Source organism: Mustelus asterias, chromosome 8, assembly GCF_964213995.1.
Source record: "Mustelus asterias chromosome 8, sMusAst1.hap1.1, whole genome shotgun sequence".
NCBI lineage: Eukaryota > Metazoa > Chordata > Chondrichthyes > Carcharhiniformes > Triakidae > Mustelus > Mustelus asterias.
This window is the reverse complement of record NC_135808.1, coordinates 38,326,783-38,345,904: the sequence shown is the minus strand read 5'-3', so window position 1 is coordinate 38,345,904 and position 19,122 is coordinate 38,326,783. Positions and strand designations below refer to the sequence as shown.

Genomic DNA, 19,122 nt, shown 5'->3' with positions numbered 1-19,122 from the left:
TTATCTATATCACTTTGCAGACTCTTGAACTTCTCTTTAGAACTTACTTTCCAACCTATGAAAGTCATGTCCAAACTCTGTGGCCTGGGCCTCAGCACCTCCATCTGCGACTGGATCCTGAACTTCCTAACTTACAGACCACAATCAGTGAGGATAGGCAACAACACCTCCTCCACAATCATCCTCAACACCAGTACCCCACAAGGCTGTGTTCTCAGCCCCCTACTATACTCCTTATACAGCTATGACTGTGTGGCCAAATTCCCCTCCAATTCGATTTTCAAGTTTGCTGACGACACCACGGTAATGGGTCGGATTTCAAACAATGATGAGACAGAGTACAGGAATGAGATAGAGAATCTGGTGAACTGGTGCAGCAACAATAATCTCTCCCTCAATGTCAACAAAACAAAGGAGATTGTCATCGACTTCGGAAGCGTAAAGGAGAACATGCTCCTGTCTACATCAATGAGGAAGAAGTAGAAAGGGTCGAGAGCTTCAAGGTGTCCAGATCACCAACAACCTGTCCTGGTCCCCCCCATGCCGATACCATAGTTAAGAAAGCCCACCAACGCCTCTACTTTCTCAGAAGACTAAGGAAATTTGGCATGTCAGCTACGACTCTCACCAACTTTTACAGATGCACTATAGAAAGCATTCTTTCTGGTTGTACCACAGCTTGGTATGGCTCCTGCTCTGCCCAAGACCACCAGGAACTACAAAAGGTCGTGAATGTAGCCCAATCCATCACGCAAACCAGCCTCCCATCCATTGACTCTGTCTACACTTCCCGCTGCCTCGGCAAAGCAGCCGGTATAATTAAGGAGCCCACACACCCCGGACATTCTCTCTTTCACCTTCTTCCTTCGGGAAAAAGATACAAAACTCTGAGGTCACGTACCAACCAACTCAAGAACTGCTGCTGTCAGACTTTTGAATGGACTTACCTTGCATTAAGTTGATCCTTTTCTACACTCTAGCTGTGACTGTAACACTACATTCTGCACTGTCTCATTTCCTTCTCTATGAACGGTATGTTTTGTCTGTATAGCGTACAAGAAACAATACTTTTCACTGTTTGTGACAAGAATAAATCAAATCAAACATATCTTGGTGTCATTAATAAAATTAGCTACTAAACCATGAATTAGCTAGCACAATGACTTGGGGTGCTTGGTGTGTAACCTGTACTTGGAGAGTGAATCTGTAACTGGAGAGAGTCTGTGACTCAGAGATTGACTCTCACTGGGAGAGTGACCACCTACTTTTTGCCAGATCTCTCTGCCAGCCTCCTGCCCAAAGCCTGATGCCACACACCCCTTGCCTCTTCCCTGATCCTGTGTCCTTTCCAAGATTTGGGAGGTGACAACACATTCAAGGACTTTGGAGGCTTTTGCTACCAAATAAACCTGTTGGACTTTAACCTGGTGTTGTTAAACTTCTTACTGAGTGGGATAAACCCAGGTCACTCACACAGCCGGACCTTAATTCATTGGATGTTGTGTTTGGGAGCAGGATTCTGGTAAATAGGTGGAGGGAATCCCTGAAACAGAGCACATCTAGTGGTTGAAGAGTACACTGCAGACCAGTATCACTGAGGAATACCAGGGATTTCCAGACAGTCGATGGTTGTTCTGGAGGTTGGCTCTGTTTAAGTCAGTGGGATTTAGGATGTTTGGGTTTTTTGCTCAATGTGGGGATCCTCTATCATTACCGAGTCTGTCGGTTGTTCCTCACTCCCAGAGCTGACCCACTTTTCTCCATTAGTTTCAATTTTCCTGACATCAGGGACTTTGCCACCTCTCAAGCTTCAGGAATCCAGACACAAGGACAACATTGACACCTGCAGCTCGAACTAGTTACCACTTTAAATCAAATTAAACTTTCAAGCTGCTAGTTTACAGCCTTGAGACTTAACCCCTCAAATGAATTTAATGCAACAGAAATATTATAAGATGTCGGTTTGGAGTCATAAAATTGTGGGTTCAAGTCTCACTCCAGAGTGTTGAGGACAGAGGCTGACACGTTGTTGTGGAACAGATGATGTATAAACATGCTTCCTGTGAACTGCAAATTATAAACCCATTGATGGAGAAAGTATATTAGCTCACAGTGACATTGACCAATATATTGTGTACAGGACTCTTACTATAGGCTCCTGAGTATTTCAGTGACTAAGAACACACCATAATGACAAATCAGGTAGTTTGGGTAAGCCAAAAAAATGAATTTATCATGAGTTCCAACTCTACACAGAAGATTGATTAAAAGCAACAAACAACAATCCAATATTCAGCTTTTACACAAAACTTGAATTGACCAAAATAACAAAGCATCTGAAAATGACTCAAGATCTTTCCCAGAACATGAAATGAATCTTGGAAGAGTGTAAGGTGAACATATCACACCGTTATTACATCGAGATATGATAGGCTGAGAGAACTCAGGTCTGTAGAAACTTAGGGCAGAATTTTCCCGTACGTCCGCTACGGGAACTATAGTGGGCAGGACATGGAAAGGTTCGTTGACCTCGGGTGGGATTTTCCAGCTTTGGGGAGAGCATGGCTGGAAAATCCCGTCCTTACGCTCACCATACTCAGGATAGTAGTCCTCCCAGACAGGAGTGCAAACATTACCCATGGTATCAGTTAAACACCTATCACCTGAAGTGGATCTGTCTGACATCAACAATGAAATAGAAATCATAGAAACCATACAGTGCAGAAGGAGGCCATTCGGCCCATCGAGTCTGCACCGACCACAATCCCACCCAGGCCCTACCCCCACATATTTACCCGCTAATCCACACATCCCAGGACTCTAAGGAGCAATTTTTAACCTGGCCAATCAACCTAACCCGCACATCTTTGGACAAATCAGGAAAGCAGGATCTGATTCTACCCCATACCCACTCCTGAGAGCTGGCTCACTTTACCAGTAAGAAGTCTCACAATACCAGGTTAAAGTCCAACAGGTTTATTTGGTAGCAAAAGCCACTAGCTTTCGGAGCGCTGTTCCTTCGTCAGGTAAGTGGGAGTTCTGTTCACAAACAGGGCATATAAAGACACAAACTCAATTTACAAAATAATGGTTGGAATGCGAATCTTTACAGGTAATCAAGTCTTAAAGGTACAGACAATATGAGCGGAGAGAGCATTAAGCACAGGTTAAAGAGATGTGTATTGTCTCCAGACAGGACAGTTAGTGAGATTTTGCAAGCCCAGGCAAGTCGTGGGAGTTACAGATAGTGTGACATGAACCCAAGATCCCGGTTGAGGCCGTCCTCATGTGTGCGGAACTTGGCTATCAGTCTCTGCTCAGCGACTCTGCGTTGTCGTGTGTCGTGAAGGCTGCCTTGGAGAACGCTTACCTGAAGATCAGAGGCCGAACGCCCGTGACCGCTGAAGTGTTCCCCAACAGGAAGAGAACACTCTTGCCAACCGGGATCTTGGGTTCATGTCACACTATCTGTAAGCCCCGCAACTTGCCTGGGCTTGCAAAATCTCACTAACTGTCCTGTCTGGAGACAATACACATCTCTTTAACCTGTGCTTAATGCTCTCTCCGCTCATATTGTCTGTACCTTTAAAACCTGATTACCTGTAAAGATTCGCATTCCAACCATTATTTTGTAAATTGAGTTTGTGTCTTTATATGCCCTGTTTGTGAACAGAACTCCCATTTACCTGACGAAGGAGCAGCGCTCCGAAAGCTAGTGGCTTTTGCTACCAAATAAACCTGTTGGACTTTAACCTGGTGTTGTGAGACTTCTTACTGTGTTTACCCCAGTCCAACGCTGGCATCTCCACATCATCACTTTACCAGCACAGGGGCATGGCATTAGAGTTTGAGCTCAGTTTTTCAGGGCTGATGTCAGGAATAGTCGGGAAGGCAGGTAGAGCAGGAGTTCATGAGTCTATCCAACAATAATTCAGTTCTGAATACTAATGAAAGTAATATTTGATCTGGGAGTACAGCCAGAGCCAATTCCATGGCACCACAGCTGTTCAGGGGGCACAGAAAGATGGGAAGAATAATGGTGATTGAAGATTCGATAATTAGGGGAACAGACAGACACTTCTGCGGCCGCAGACATGAATCCAGGATGATTTGTTGTCATAGGAATGACTGCAGAGCACCCTGAGGCATGAACAGCCGAGGGTCCGAATAAGCACCAATGACATAGGTAGAAAGAGAGATGTGGTCCTCCAGTCAGAATTTAGGGAGCTGGGTAGAAAATCTAAAAAGAGAACCTGTCTCCAAATTCCTCCTGGTACCAGGTGCCATTGAGTATCGAAATAGGAGGATAAAGCAGATCAATGTGTGGCTGGAGGGATGGAGAAGGATAGTAGGATTTAAATTCCTAGGAAATTGGGATCAGTTCTGGGAAGATGGGATCTGTACAGGCCGGGTGGGTTACACCTATACAGAGCTGGGACCAATTTCTCTCTCCCAAACAGGCACTGATTGAAATGCTCACAAGCAAAGACAATATCCAGACACTCTTTTTCAATCTGTGCAAAGCATTATTCAGTTTGTGTTAATGCTCTGGATACAAACACAGCTGGTTGTCTTTGCTGCATGAGGATTGTTCCAAGTCCTGTTTCACTGGCATCCCACTGCAGGGTGGCTTCATTATTGACATCATAGTACCTCAGCACTGGCGTTGTCATCACTAGTTGTTTGATGTGAGTGAAAGCTGCTTCTTGTTCTGTGCCCCAATACCACTGAACATCCTTTGCAGTCAGATTGTGTGGGGATAATAATTTAGTTAAGTTTAGAACCCATGTGGGTTCATTGATGTTCCAGGATGAGCAGCAGCTGTGTGAAGACTTTCTAACAGAACTGAAACCGATACGGCTTCTCCAATGTTGATGGGCCAAGAGATATTCTGTGTGAAAACCTTGTCACACTCCTCACACCTGAATGGTTACTCTTCTGTGTGAATCCTCTGGTGTCCTAGGAAGGTCGAAGATGTCACAAAAACTTTAACACAAACTTCACACTTGAAGTGTTACTCTCCTGTGTGGCTCTTCTGATGGAACAGGAGGTTTGATGACCTCGAGAATGATTTTTTACACACATCACATGTGAATGGTTTCTCCTTATTGTGAATGTGTCGGTGTACACAGAGGCTTGCTGTGTCAGAGAATGATTTGTCACACACATCGCATCTGAATGGTTTCTCTCCTGTGTGTATGCGTTGATGCCTGCGGAGGTTCCCTGACTGTGAAAATGATCTGTCACAGACCTCACACATAAATGGTTTCTCCCCCGTGTGAATGCGTTGGTGTATGCATAGATCTGATGACGACGAGAATGATTTGTCACACACAACACACATGAATGGTTTCTCCCCGGTGTGAATGCGTTGGTGTACACGGAGATCTGATGACAATGAGAATGATTTGTCGCACACCACACACTTGAATGGTTTCTCCCCTGTGTGAATACGTTGATGTCTGCGGAGTGTCGATGAATCCGAGAATGATTTCATGCACGCCTCGCATGTGAATGGTTTCTCCCCTGTGTGAATGCGTTGGTGTATGAGGAAATCGGAGGAAGACAAAAAGGATTTGTCACACAGCTCACACTTAAATGGTTTCTCCCCTGTATGAATGCGTTGGTGTCTGTAGAGAGTCGACGTCCGTGAGAATGATTTGTCACACACCTTGCATGTGAATGGTTTTTCCCCTGAGTGTATGGTCCGGTGATTTACCAGGCCTGATAACTGTGCAAAGCCCTTGTTACACACCTCACATTTGAATGTCTTCTCCCCCGTGTGAATGCGTCGATGATTTACAAGCGTTGATGATGTTCTGAAGGCTCGGTCACACACCTCACATTTGAACGGTTTGTTTTCCATGTCACTGATCTTGTGTTAAACGTTGTACAGCAAGTGCACTTGATGCATTCGGAGATCTTATGAGGCTGTGGAGTCCTCCTCACACTTGAACAGACCCTCACCTATAGGAGTGAATCAGTGGTTCATGAAGTTCGATGAATGATTGAAGCTCTCACCACACTTTGAGTCTACTCACACTTCCCAGCCTCACCCTGACTGATCGGTCAAGCCAAACTTTCAGAAAGGTTGGCTTTGATGGAAGGTTCCACACCACTGACCAGTTACAGATCTGATAATATGTCAAAGCTGCCCTGACCCGACCGATTTCCAGATGATGGTTTCACTGCACAACCTTCTTTGAGCGATGCTGTGAAGGATGGATGTCCTTACATGGTCATGCAGTTGTTCCTTGGGTGACGGTCAGGATCTATCTGCAGTGTCTATCCTCTCTGTATTCTCTGGTGTAGTACAGTGCAATCCTTCTGTAAAAAAGGAAAAGGAAACATGATTTCCTCCAACTCCCTTTCCTCCTTTGTTGAAGGGGCTGACTCCTCAGTTAGAGGCAGTTCCACAGTGAGTGCCAGTCTGCTATTCCTCTGAGTGGGGATCAAATTAAATTCCTTTCTTGTTCCTCACTCGACTGTCACACACTCGCTGTTTCCAGCGGGGACACTGAAATAGTGACCAGGAGCAGACAATGTGGCTACTTTCCTTCCTCTGCCCAGGTCGCATCTTCCCAGGCACCAAGAGAGCGATGGAAAAGGCAGTCAGATGGAGTGTAAAACAAGCTATTATTCACCATGCACTCGAGCCATGATGGCAAAAACCAGTTTTGCCCTTCGAGTATGTGTTTAATATAAAAAATACTGGAGGAATGTTAATTCAATGAAGATGTTGAAATTTTGCCCTGTTCTTTCCAAAATTATTGAAAAAGCACACAGGGCAGGAAGCGCTCAGAGGTTAAGGAAATGATTGTTTCAGTGTAGCTGATCGAAGGGTTCTGGTTTATCCTGGGAAATTAGATACACTGCACTCACTCAGGCTGCACATCCCAAATTCAGCTCTCAGACACAGCACTGGGCAAAACTATCAGATCAAAGCCCAGGCTTCTGGGAAAGGCCGAGGCCTTCAGGAAGAATCTTGAAAGAAGGTATTAAACAATATTACATGAAATTTGTTTCCCAGTATTGAAATGAAATTGCTATAGTGCTGGATTAACAATCCAAAGATTGAGAGTTCAAATCCACCCACAGAAAGTTACATACATAGAATTACAGTGCAGAAACAGCCCATTCAGCCTAATTGGTCTATGTCGGCCTTTATGCTTCATATGAGCCTCCTCTCACCCTATCAGCATATCCCTCTGTTCCTTTCTCCCTCAGGTGCTTATCTAGTTTCCCCTTAAAGGCATCTACGTTATTCACCTCAACCACTCCATGTTGTGAAATTGAATTTAATAAATTTTAGAATTGAATCAAAATATAAACATAGAAATTTTCAAATTGTCCTTAAAAACATAAATATTGTCCTTCAGCGGAGGGAACCTGCTATGACTACCTGGTCTGCTCCACATGTGACTCCAGTCCCACACAACATGGTTGATTCTGAACTGCCCTTTGAAGTGACCCAGCAAACAATGATAAACAATCATTACAAAGTTCAATAATCAGAGGAAAATCAGAGAGATCTGGACAATCTGTATCGTGTTTGAATAAGATTAAGGTGATCTCAACCCAGTGAAATCTGTAAAGTCTCTCCGACCAAGATCTGAGGACTAGTCCCCATGTGAGGAGAGCTGCCTCATGGACTGATCAAGTTACAGTGATACTCACTGAATCGTATCAATCTGGAAACATCCCAGACTCCTCCCTCAGCATCCCTGAGAATATCCCATCCCACTGGCAGGTAAGGAAGTCCTCATGATTGACTCCATGGAGTCGCATGGTTCCCGGTCAAACAAGTTCATGGAAAGCCACCACTCCTCTTCCCAGCTGATGAGTGAATACTTCACCATATTAATCATCACGGGGAAAGCAGACTAAAGGTAGATCCCAAAATTGGGTATTCATGAGGTGCAGTGAGCCGTCGGCAGCAGCAGGATGGCATTCACCACAATCTCACAGTTCGGCACAGCCCTCATTCCATGATTACCATCAAACCAGTTGATGGAGATGCTGGGATCAACGAATGACAGGGCACATTGTTGAGAGTTGTGGATAAGCAGTTCAATAACAGGAGAAGGTGGCATCAACACCTCCATTTGCAACCATGTTGGTCCCCAGAATCCAAGTCTCAGGAGTCCAGGGCTAGGTGGGTTTTGGAGGTCACAGAATGGGGAGGAGAGGGGAGTCACGGTAGGGGGTGGTTTGGGGACTGTTGGTGGAAAGGCTTGGATATGTAGGGCAGCAAGGTAGGGGTGTCTCCATCAGCTGCCCCATTTTAACATCAGGCACCCTCGCCACTCCCACGCACTACAAAGTCCGGCCCCACCAGGTGCGCTGGCGCAAGGAGGAGAAAGGTTCAGACCCTACAATAGACAGGAAACAGCCAGAGCACAACACTCACAACTGACTATTCACAGTCCACAGGGACAATAACCAGCTCCCACCACACACACACAACTCAACAATAGAAAATCAGTAAGAATCCTCAGACACTCTGCACTTCCCACATAATTACACCTCACCTACTCATATTCAGCAATGATCCATCAACAAAACTCAGCCTGTAAATCAGAAGGGAAATGCTTCCAATAAACAGACTCAATATCCAACACACAGCTCCAATCAAACAGCTCAGCACAAAGCACCGAGTAAACAGGTCTCCCAGCTGGATCTTCTCACACAACATAAGGGGCATTTCCACACCTGATTCCCCACAGGATAGTCTGACTGCCTGAACATTAGTGTGGATATTATGCAATGTAATTATTATAAATTCTGCTCCTTCACTCACCATCTCCTCACTTGGTTTTCAGTCCCCACAGGAAGTGAAGCAGCTGTGAAAGAGGAAGAGGAGGGAATGGGCAGAGTGGGTGGGCTCTCTGATTGACGTCTCTCACAGCCAATCTTAATATTTCTGGAGTGACATGAGTTTCCTGAAGTTTAGGAAACTGACCGGTGAAACGGAGGCAACTTTGAGCAGCAGATCAGGTGGGGATTTAAACTTGTCTTTGTCCCATCTGAATAAAACCTCACTTATTGCAGCTGCTGTCTCAGTTCCCCTGGTAAATGTTGACAGAGATTTGTAGTGTGGGAATTGCATTCCTCATCCTCGGAGGCTTTCAAACTGACTGCATCAGTGTGGGATGTGTAGCATCGGATGTGTTTGACAGCAGATCAGAAGAGGAAGACCCACAGCATCCAAGGCAGTGATCATATGGAGTGGTCTTAACCACACATGCGCAGGAGAAAGAAAGGGACGCAGACAGAGAAAGGATATGAAATTGGGGAAGAGATTGAGCCGGTGTTTGGGGAGTTACGCTGAATATTGTGGAGTGATTTTGAGTGCGATTCCATGCTCTGGGATTGACTGGGTGCTCGGGGAGTAACACTGTGACTTAGGGAGTAACTGTAACTTGCAAAGTGACTCTAGGGGAACCAACTCTGAGGAAATAGAACAAGGGTTGAGCATGGGAGTTGGAAATGTTGTGGCGAGTGTGCGGCAATCAGAATGGGGAGATGAGGGGCAGGGAGCTGAGAGAGATGGTGGGTGGGGTACAATACTGGTGAGAGTGAGAGTTCTTTCCTGACAAAATGAAGAGGCCCCTAACATCCAACCTGGTTTCTAATGAAATGTCACCTCGAGCTGAAAGGTTAACTCTGTTTCTCTCCACAGATGCTGACTGACCTGCTGAGCATTTCCAGCAATTTTTTTTATATTTCAGTATTTAAAGCACAGAAACAAACTATTCGGCCTATTTACTTTCTACCAGTGCTTATTCTGCATGAGTTTTCTCCCGACCTGTTTTACCTCACTCTATCAGCAGATTCTTCTGTTCCTTTCTCCCTCATCTACTTACTGGCTTCTCATCAAATACAACAAAACTATCTGCCTCAACCATTCAACAATACTTTTCACTGTATATCGATACATGTGACAATAATAAATCAAATCAAATCAAATCCCCATGGGAGCCAGTTCCACATTTTAATTGTTCTCCTGAATTCCTCATTGGGTTTATTATTCACCATCTTATATTTCTGGGCCCTAATTTTGGACTCTCTCAAACAAGTGAGAACATCTCCTCTCCATTTGTCTCCAAATTTTAAGTTCTAATGCTGTCTATGAAATATTCCATACAGACATTTCGACCAGTTTATGACTCAAAACCACATTTACCACAGTGCTCTTACTTTATGAGTCAAACAATGAGTCAAACAAAGGACTGTGGTTCAAACTTAGTTTTAGTAAAACACTTGCAAGTTAAAGAAACAACTCTTGTACAATAAATTAACTTTTCCCCAAACTAGGCTGACTGTCTGAAAATTACATATTATACCTACTCTGGTGAAATTGACTGAATTATTGGATTCAATTCAAAGAGTACATGTCAATGGATGAACTCAGAGTCTTCTTGGTATGAAGGTGGATCTCGCACGTCCGTTTCTGTTGCCGCAGGTCATTGCAGGCCAGTCGAGTCTTCACTGGGGATCATCTCCAGATGTCTGCTATTATCCCCCTCTCCGAGCCCTTCTGGAATGTCCTCTGGCTTTCAGCCAATGGGGTCACAGGGTGGGGGGTTGGCATCCAATGAGGTTAAGCCAGGTCATCCTGTGAGTCAATTTCTTTTGTGTTCTGGGTGCACATGTCTACTTTTGAGATATGGTTCCATGGAGTCGTGTTGAAACTGGGGAATACACAAACATAATGTATTTTTCTTTAATTCTCACTGAGTACCTCTTGATGGTTTTGGGTTATAATGACTGACCCATTGTTAAGGTCAAGCACCTCTGCTCATTATGCAAGACAGGACTGGGCTGGTCCCAGTTGGCTTTTGACCTGTAGTAATCTTGTCTGCATCCCATCAGGCCTTGCTTGCAGAAGCTGCTGAGCTGTGTTTAATTTAGAATGTCCAATCTTATGTTGGACCTAGTTGCTTCGGCCGTTTTAATCATTTTAAGGATTTCTATTATGTTACCATGCCACCCCGACCCCCCCCCCCCCCCCCCCCCACCCCACCACCTTCCTCTTTTCCACGCGAAAGAGTGCTAGCCTCTTCAGTGTTTCTTGGTAGTTACAACCTCTCAATTCTCAATATCATCCTTATGAATGTCTTTTTGAACCTTCTCCAGTTGCTCTCTGTCCTTTATCGCCATGTTGCTCTCCAAGTGGGCTCTGAATAAGGTTCTAGACAAGTTCAAAATTTCTCTGCTTTTCAATTTCATTCCTCCATAAATAGACCCCAGTGTTATTATTTGATTTTTTTTTACAGAAGGTCCTTGTTGAGCTGCCTTGTTACTTTTAATGACTGATGAATCTGTAGTTCTGCCCTTGCACAACTTATAAATATGACCTTTGGTCCTCCCGAACCTCTCCAACTGAAATAATTTGTCCACATGAAGTCAAGAAGACAAACTGCAGTTATCGTCAAAGCTCCATCAAAATAGCCCATAGTCTACACTTTCCTGAAGTGCACACAGCCAGCTCTTGGAATCCAATGGGACAAAATCCTGTGAATGCTGGGAATCTGATAGAGATTCAGAAAATGCTGAAAATCTTCAGGTCAGGAAACATCTGTGGAGAGAGAAGCAACCCCTCTGCAGCCTTTGACACGGCCAACCCCACTATCCTCCTGCTGCAACTCTTCTGTGTTCTCCAGTCAATGGGACTGCTGTGACTTGTGTGACTTTTTCCTCTCCAGTTGTGTACAGAGAATCTCCTGCAATGGTGAATCTTCCCACCGCCATCGCTCTGGTTCCTATCAAGGATCAATCTCTGCTTTTCAATTTGATTCAGCCGCTCGGGCTCATGCTTCCTCACATTGCAACTCCCAAACACTGGCCACCAAACAGTCTGTCAGGAATAAAACTCAAGGAATAATCCACTCTTCCCTGAAAAGCTCAGTGTTAGTTTTGGTGAGGCTTTTGAGCATGTTTTCAAAACCCTCTATAGTCTCTCCCCTCCCTATCTCTGTAATCTCTTCCACCCCTCAGTACTGCACTGGAGAGTCAGTGAGGATTTTTGTGCTCAAGTCCCGAGGTGGGACTTGTACCCACAAGCTTCTGACTCAGAAAACATGGTTGCGGGTTCAAGTCCAACTCCAGAGGGATTATTGCATGAACATGGATTAAAGTTGTTGTCAGGGCCACACAAATAATTCATCAGACTCTGGGCTCCCTGTAGAAACCCCACCCACCATTTGTTGAAACGCAAACGTTGTAAAATGTGTGAAGAAATTATCCTGTATTATCCGGCTCAATCTCTTCCCCAATTTCATATCCTTTCTACTGTCTGCGTCCCTTTCTTTCTCCTGCGCATGTGTGGTTCAGACCAGTCCATATAATCACTGCCTTGGGTGCTGTGGGTCTTCCTCTTCTGATCTGCTGTCAAACACATCCGATGCTACTTAACCCACATTGATGCAGTCAGTTTGAAACTTTACACACTGCATTGATTATCAAGCCAATCAGATCACAATGTTTTAAATAATTAAATAATTTTATTTTAAAATAAAATTGCTTCAATCGGTCACATACAGTTTTTAAAAGCAAATTACTGTGGATGCTGGAATCTGAAACCAAAAGAGAAAATGCTGGAAAATCTTAGCAGGTCTGGCAGCATCTGTAAGGAGAGAAAAGAGCTGATGTTTTGAGTCCAGATGACCCAAGCATTTTTAAAAGTTTGCTTTGGTGAACCTCCTTGACAAATATGCACAAGCACAAATGCACGGGTTGTCATAAAGTCAAAGAGGTTTACAGCATGGAAACAGGCCCTTCGGCCCAACTTGTCCATGCCGCCCTTTTCTTTAAAAGCCCTAAGCTAGTCCCAATTGCCTGCATTTGGCCCATATCCCTCTGTACCCATCTTACCCATGTAATTTTTAAAAGACAAAATTGTACCTGCCTCTCTTCTACCTCTGGCAACTTGTTCCAGGCACTCACCACCCTCTGTGAAAAAATTGCTCCTCTGGACACTTTTGTCTCTCTCCCCTCTCACCTTAAACCTATGCCCTCTAGTTTTAGACTCCCCTACCTTTGGGAAAAGATATTGACTATCTAGCTGATCTATGTCCCTTATTATTTTATAGCCCTCTATAAGATCACCTCTCAGCCTCCTAAGCTCCAGAGAAAAACGTTCCAGTCTATCCAGCCTCTCCTTATAACTCAAACCATCAAGTCCCGGTAGCATCGTAATAAATCTCTTCTGCACTCTTTCTAGTTTAATAATATCCTTTCTATAATAGGATGACCAGAACTGTACACAGTGGAATACCAATGTTTTGTACAACTTCAACAAGATGTCCCAACTCCTGTATTCAATGTTCTGTCCAATGAAACCAAGCATGCTGAATGCTTTCTTCACAACTTTGTCCACCTGTGATTCCACTTTCAAGGAGCTATGAACTTGTACCCCTAGATTTCTTTGTTCTGTAACTCTCCCCAATGCCCTACCATTAACTGAGTAAGTCCTGCCCTGGTTCAACCTACCAAAATGCATCACCTCACACTTATCTAAATTAAACTCCATCTGCCATTTGTCAGCCCACTGGACCAATTAATCGAGATCCCATTGCAATCCGAGATAACCTTCTTGACTATCCACTATGCCACCAATCTTGGTGTCATCTGCAAACTTACTAACTATGCCTCCTATATTCTCATCGAAATCATTAATATAAATTACAAATAACAGTGGACCCAGCAATGATCCCTGAGGCACACTGCTGGTCACAGGTCTCTAGTTTGCAAAACAACTCTCTACAACCACCCTCTGGCTTCTGCCATCAAGCCAATTTTGTATCCATTTAGCTACCTCGCCCTGGATCCTGTGATAGTTAACCTCATGCAACAACCTACCATGTGGTACCTTGTTAAAGGCCTTGCTAAAATCCATGTAGACAACATCAACTGCATTGCCCTCATCTACCTTCTTGGTTACCCCTTCAAAAAACTCAATCAACTTTGTGAGACATGATTTTCCACTCACAAAGCCATGTTGATTGTCCCTAATCAGTCCTTGCGTCTCTAAATGCTTGTAGATCCTGTCTCGCAAAATACCTTCCAACAACTTACCCACTACAGATGTGAGGCTCACTGGCCTGTTTTTCCCAGGCTTTTCCCTACAGTCCTTTTTAAACAAAAGCACAACATTTGCCACCCTCCAATCTTCAGGCACCTCACCTATGATTATCGATGATCCAAATATCTCTGCTAGGGGACCCGCAATTTCCTCCCTAGCCTCCCACAATGTCCTAGGATACACTTCATCAGGTCCCAGGGATTTATCTACCTTGATGCGCTTGAAGTCTTCCAGCATCTCCTTCTCTGTAATATCTACACTCCTCAAGACATCACTATTTATTTCCCCAAGTTCCCTAACATCCATGCTTTTCTCAATAGTAAATACTGATGAGAAATATTCATTTAGGATCTCACCCATCTCTTGTGGATCCACACATAGATGACTTTGTTGATCCTTAAGAGGACCTACTCTCTCCCTAGTTACTCCTTTGGCCTTTATGTACTTGTAGAAGCTCTTTGGATTCTGCTTTCCCTTATCCTGCCAAAACAATCTTGTGTCCCCTTTTTGCCTTGCTGATTTCTCTCTTAACGCTACACTGCTGCTTCACAGCTCCAGGGTCCTGGGTTCGATTCCCGGCTCGGGTCACTGTCTGTGTGGAGTTTGCACATTCTCCTCGTGTCTGCGTGGGTTTCCTCCGGGTCTTAACGCTACACTGCTGCTTCACAGCGTCTGCGTGGGTTTCCTCCGGGTCTTAACGCTACACTGCTGCTTCACAGCTCCAGGGTCCTGGGTTCGATTCCCGGCTCGGGTCACTGTCTGTGTGGAGTTTGCACATTCTCCTCGTGTCTGCGTGGGTTTCCTCCGGGTGCTCCGGTTTCCTCCCACAGTCCAAAGATGTGCGGGTTAGGTTGATTGGCCATGCTAAAATTGCCCCTTAGTGTCCGGAGATGCGTAGGGTAGAGGGATTAGCGGGTAATATGTGTAGGGATATGGGAGTAGGGCCTGGGTGGGATTGTGGTCGGTGCAGACTTGATGGGCCGAATGGCCTGTTTCTGCACTGTAGGGTTTCTATGATTTCTATGATTTCTATGACTCTTCAAGTGATTCACTTGATTCCAGCTGCCTATGCATGTCATGTGCCTCCTTCTTCTTCTTGACCAGGGCCTCAATATCCCGAGTCATCCTGGGTTCCCTACTTCTGTAAGAAGTTTAACAACACCAGGTTAAAGTCCAACAGGTTTATTTGGTAGCAAAAGCCACACAAGCTTTCGAGGCTCTGAGCCCCTTCTTCAGGTGAGTGGGAATTCTGTTCACAAACAGAACTTATAAGACACAGACTCAATTTACATGAATAATGGTTGGAATGCGAATACTTACAACTAATCCAGTCTTTAAGAAACAAAACAATGGGAGTGGAGAGAGCATCAAGACAGGCTAAAAAGATGTGTATTGTCTCCAGACAAGACAGCCAGTGAAACTCTGCAGGTCCACGCAACTGTGGGAGTTACAAATAGTGTGACATAAATTCTGATTCTAGGATCGCATGATAAAGACTCAGGAGGAAAAAAGCAGAAATATTTATGTGAAATAGTGTGACATAAACCCAATATCCCGGTTGAGGCCGTCCTTGTGTGTGCGGAACCTGGCTATCAGTTTCTGCTCCGCGACTCTGCGCTGTCGTGTGTCGCGAAGGCCGCCTTGGAGAACGCTTACCCGAATATCAGAGGCCGAATGCCCGTGACCGCTGAAGTGCTCCCCAACAGGAAGAGAACAGTCTTGCCTGGTGATTGTCGAGCGGTGTTCATTCATCCGTTCATTCATCGCGGAGCAGAAACTGATAGCCAGGTTCCGCACACACAAGGACGGCCTCAACCGGGATATTGGGTTTATGTCACACTATTTCACATAAATATTTCTGCTTTTTTCCTCCTGAGTCTTTATCATGCGATCCTAGAATCAGAATTTATGTCACACTATTTGTAACTCCCACAGTTGCGTGGACCTGCAGAGTTTCACTGGCTGTCTTGTCTGGAGACAATACACATCTTTTTAGCCTGTCTTGATGCTCTCTCCACTCCCATTGTTTTGTTTCTTAAAGACTGGATTAGTTGTAAGTATTCGCATTCCAACCATTATTCATGTAAATTGAGTCTGTGTCTTATAAGTTCTGTTTGTGAACAGAATTCCCACTCACCTGAAGAAGGGGCTCAGAGCCTCGAAAGCTTGTGTGGCTTTTGCTACCAAATAAACCTGTTGGACTTTAACCTGGTGTTGTTAAACTTCTTACTGTGTTTACCCCAGTCCAACGCCGGCATCTCCACATCATGACTTCCCTACTTCTGCCAGCCTTGCCCTTCAGTCTAAGAGGAATGTACTTACCCTGAACCCTGGTTAACACACTTTTGAAAGCCTCCCACTTACCAGATGTCCCTTTGCCTTCCCACAGACTCCCCCAATTAAATTTTGAAAGTTCCTGCCTAATACCATCAAAATTGGCCTTGTCCCAATTTAGAATTTTAATTTTTGGGCCAGACATATCATTCTCCATAGCTATCTTAAAACTAATAGAATTATGGCCACTGGTCCCAAAGTGATCCCTCACTAATATTTCTGTCATCTGCCCTTCCTTATTTCCCAAGAGGAGGTCAAGTTTTGCCCCCGCTCTAGTCGAGCCATCCACATACTGAATGAGAAATTCCTCCTGAATACACGCAACAAATTTCTCTCCATCCAACCCTCTACTACTATGGCTGTCCCAGTCCATGTTGGGAAAGTTAAAATCCCCTACTATTACCACTTTATTTTTCTTGGAGCTATCTGTAATCTCCTTACATATTTGCTCCTCAATTTCCCACTATTTGGGAGCCTATAGTACAATCCTATCAAAGTGATTTCCCCCTTCTTATTTCTCAGTTCTACCTCAGTGGCCGAATCCTCGGATATATGCCCTCTCAGTACTGTGTGATGTTTTCCCTGATCAAAAGTGCAATTCCCCCTCCTCTCTTACCTCCTGTTCTATCTTTCCTATAGCATCTGTACCCTGAAACATTGAGCTGCCAGTCCTGTCCCTCCCTTAGCCATGTTTCAGTAATTGCTATAATATCCCAGTCCCACGTACCCATCCATGCCCTGAGTTCATCTGCCTTGCCCGTCAGGCCTCTTGAAATAAATGCAATTTAATCTGGACTTCCCTTGCTCTCTGCTCTGCTTTTGCCTGATCTGTCTAGTACTAAGATTACTGACACTGCTTTTACTACTTAATGTGTTCTCTTTAACTTCTGTGCTGTCCTCAACCTTTTCTTCTGTCTCCCTACTGCTTTGAGGCTCACTCCCCTGCCAAACTAGTTTAAACCCTCCCGAACTAGGTTAAACCCTCCCGAACTAGTTTAAACCTCCCATTGTGATCGAGTGTTTACACTAGTTTGTGTCGATTATGTAAGTGTAATCCGGCTGAAATTGACCGTATCAGGAATTTTAAATGTAATTAGATATAAAGTGCAAATTGAACTTTTGTGACCATTAACACCAATTTATTAAACATCACGCAGGAAGCTGATATTAACCAGAGAATTAACCACGGGTGCAGGAATAATGAGTGAGAATAGTGAGTTTCTGCGGATTGCGTCTGTTTGAGGTGGCTCTTCAAATTACACTGGGGGGGGGAGGGAGGGGAGGGAGGGGAGGCATCCTCCCATGCCGCTGTGCTGCTTTTCAACGCAGTGGGCTGGGAGACTCTAGCTGTTTCACGGGCTTCCCACCAGGCACCTGGGCCTGAGCACATCTCCCAGCGCCAGATTTCTGGCGCTGTCAGCTCCACACCAGAGATCGGTGCGGAGCTGCATAATTTATGGTACTGTGAGGTTAAGTATAATTTAAATGTCATTAGCGGTCCTGGGACTAAAATCTCTGGGCCCGCTACCCTCCCCATACAGCGGCGTTTACAGTAGCTCCCACTTGCAGGGAGCTGGCGGCCCGACTCCGCTGGAGGCAATTGAGGGCTCCCAGAGGGTCGGGCGCTAGAGGGGGTGCCCCTGGGCATTGGCACCTTGGCAGGACCTGCCCGGGCCTCCTGGCACTGCCCAAGGGACAAAGTGCCAATGCCCAGGGGGCACCTTAACACTGTCCACCGGGCATAGGGCAGTGCTAAGGGGCAGGGCCTAATGGGGGCAGGGCCTCTGAGCAGGGACTGGTGGGGGTGGAAGGTCCTTTTGCTACTCTGCAATTGGGCTGAGTGACAGAGGGCAGGAGGCCAGCAATCAGGTCTGGCCATCGGGGTGGGGATTCAGCCTGTTGGGGGTGTTGATACTGCCTGGTGGTGGGGGGAGTTCCAGACAGCCGGTGGGGTGGCGGGGAGATTGGGAGGGTTGATTGGGAGATTGGAGCTGTGGAGTGATGGAGGTGGGTTGGGGGTGAGGGGGGGGGGGGGGGGTGGCGAAGCTGGCTTGGGCATGCTTGGGGGCCAGTGATTGGGCCATGGGAGGGGGGTTGGACGGTAAGGCCTATCCCCATGAAAGAGGCCGGCAGCATAACGTTGAGCCGGTCACTGTGCATGTGCTGATTGTCAGCTCCGAGATCAGCGCACGCGCAATGGGCCTGTCTGCCAGACTCCCGATTGCTGGCCAGCTCGATCTCTGACCAGCCCTGCGACCTCCACAATACCGGCTCTCACCATTGCCCGCCCCCCTCCCATTCCCCAATCACTAGGTCAACCTCCCCTCTCTGCATCTCTCTCAGATAGAGAATCTGGTGAACTGGTGCGGCAACAATAATCTCTCCCTCAATGTCAACAAAACAAAGGAGATTGTCATCAACTTCAGGAAGCGTAAAGGAGAACATGCCCCTCTCTGCACCAACAGGGACGAAGTAGAAAGGGTCGCGAATTTCAAGTTTTCAGGTGTTCAGATCACCAACAACCTGTCCTGGTCTCCCCATGCCGACACTATAGTTAAGAGAGCTCATCAACGCCTCTACTTTCTCAGAAGACTAAGGAAATTTGGCATGTCAGCTATGACTCTCACCAACTTTCACAGATGCATAGAAAGCATTCTTTCTGGTTGTATCACAGCTTGGTATGGCTCCTGCTCTACCCAAGA

At 45.5% G+C, this 19,122-nt stretch overlaps 2 protein-coding genes across 3 annotated transcripts in view; both read right to left on the bottom strand.

Moving 5' to 3' along the window:
• Window positions 1–19,122, bottom strand: part of LOC144497077 (uncharacterized) — a 192,441-nt gene that overhangs the window by 129,937 nt on the left and 43,382 nt on the right. The window lies entirely within an intron of this gene.
• Window positions 3,695–8,827, bottom strand: LOC144497093 (uncharacterized). Of its 2 annotated transcripts, none has more exons than XM_078217865.1 (2): window positions 8,801–8,827; window positions 3,695–6,327 (listed from the first exon to the last, which is right to left on the bottom strand). In XM_078217865.1, the coding sequence occupies exon 2, from the start codon at window positions 5,864–5,866 to the stop codon at window positions 5,015–5,017; it is 852 nt and encodes a 283-aa protein (XP_078073991.1). In that variant the 5' UTR covers window positions 5,867–6,327; window positions 8,801–8,827; the 3' UTR covers window positions 3,695–5,014. The 2 variants fall into 2 exon arrangements, with proteins under 2 accessions (XP_078073991.1, XP_078073992.1); XM_078217866.1 differs by lacking the exon at window positions 8,801–8,827 and adding an exon at window positions 8,532–8,630.

Coding starts and splice junctions, on each gene's coding strand:
- LOC144497093 (XM_078217865.1), bottom strand. CDS start 5,866: ATGGAAAACAAACCGTTCAAATGTGAGGTGTGTGACCGAGCCTTCAGA.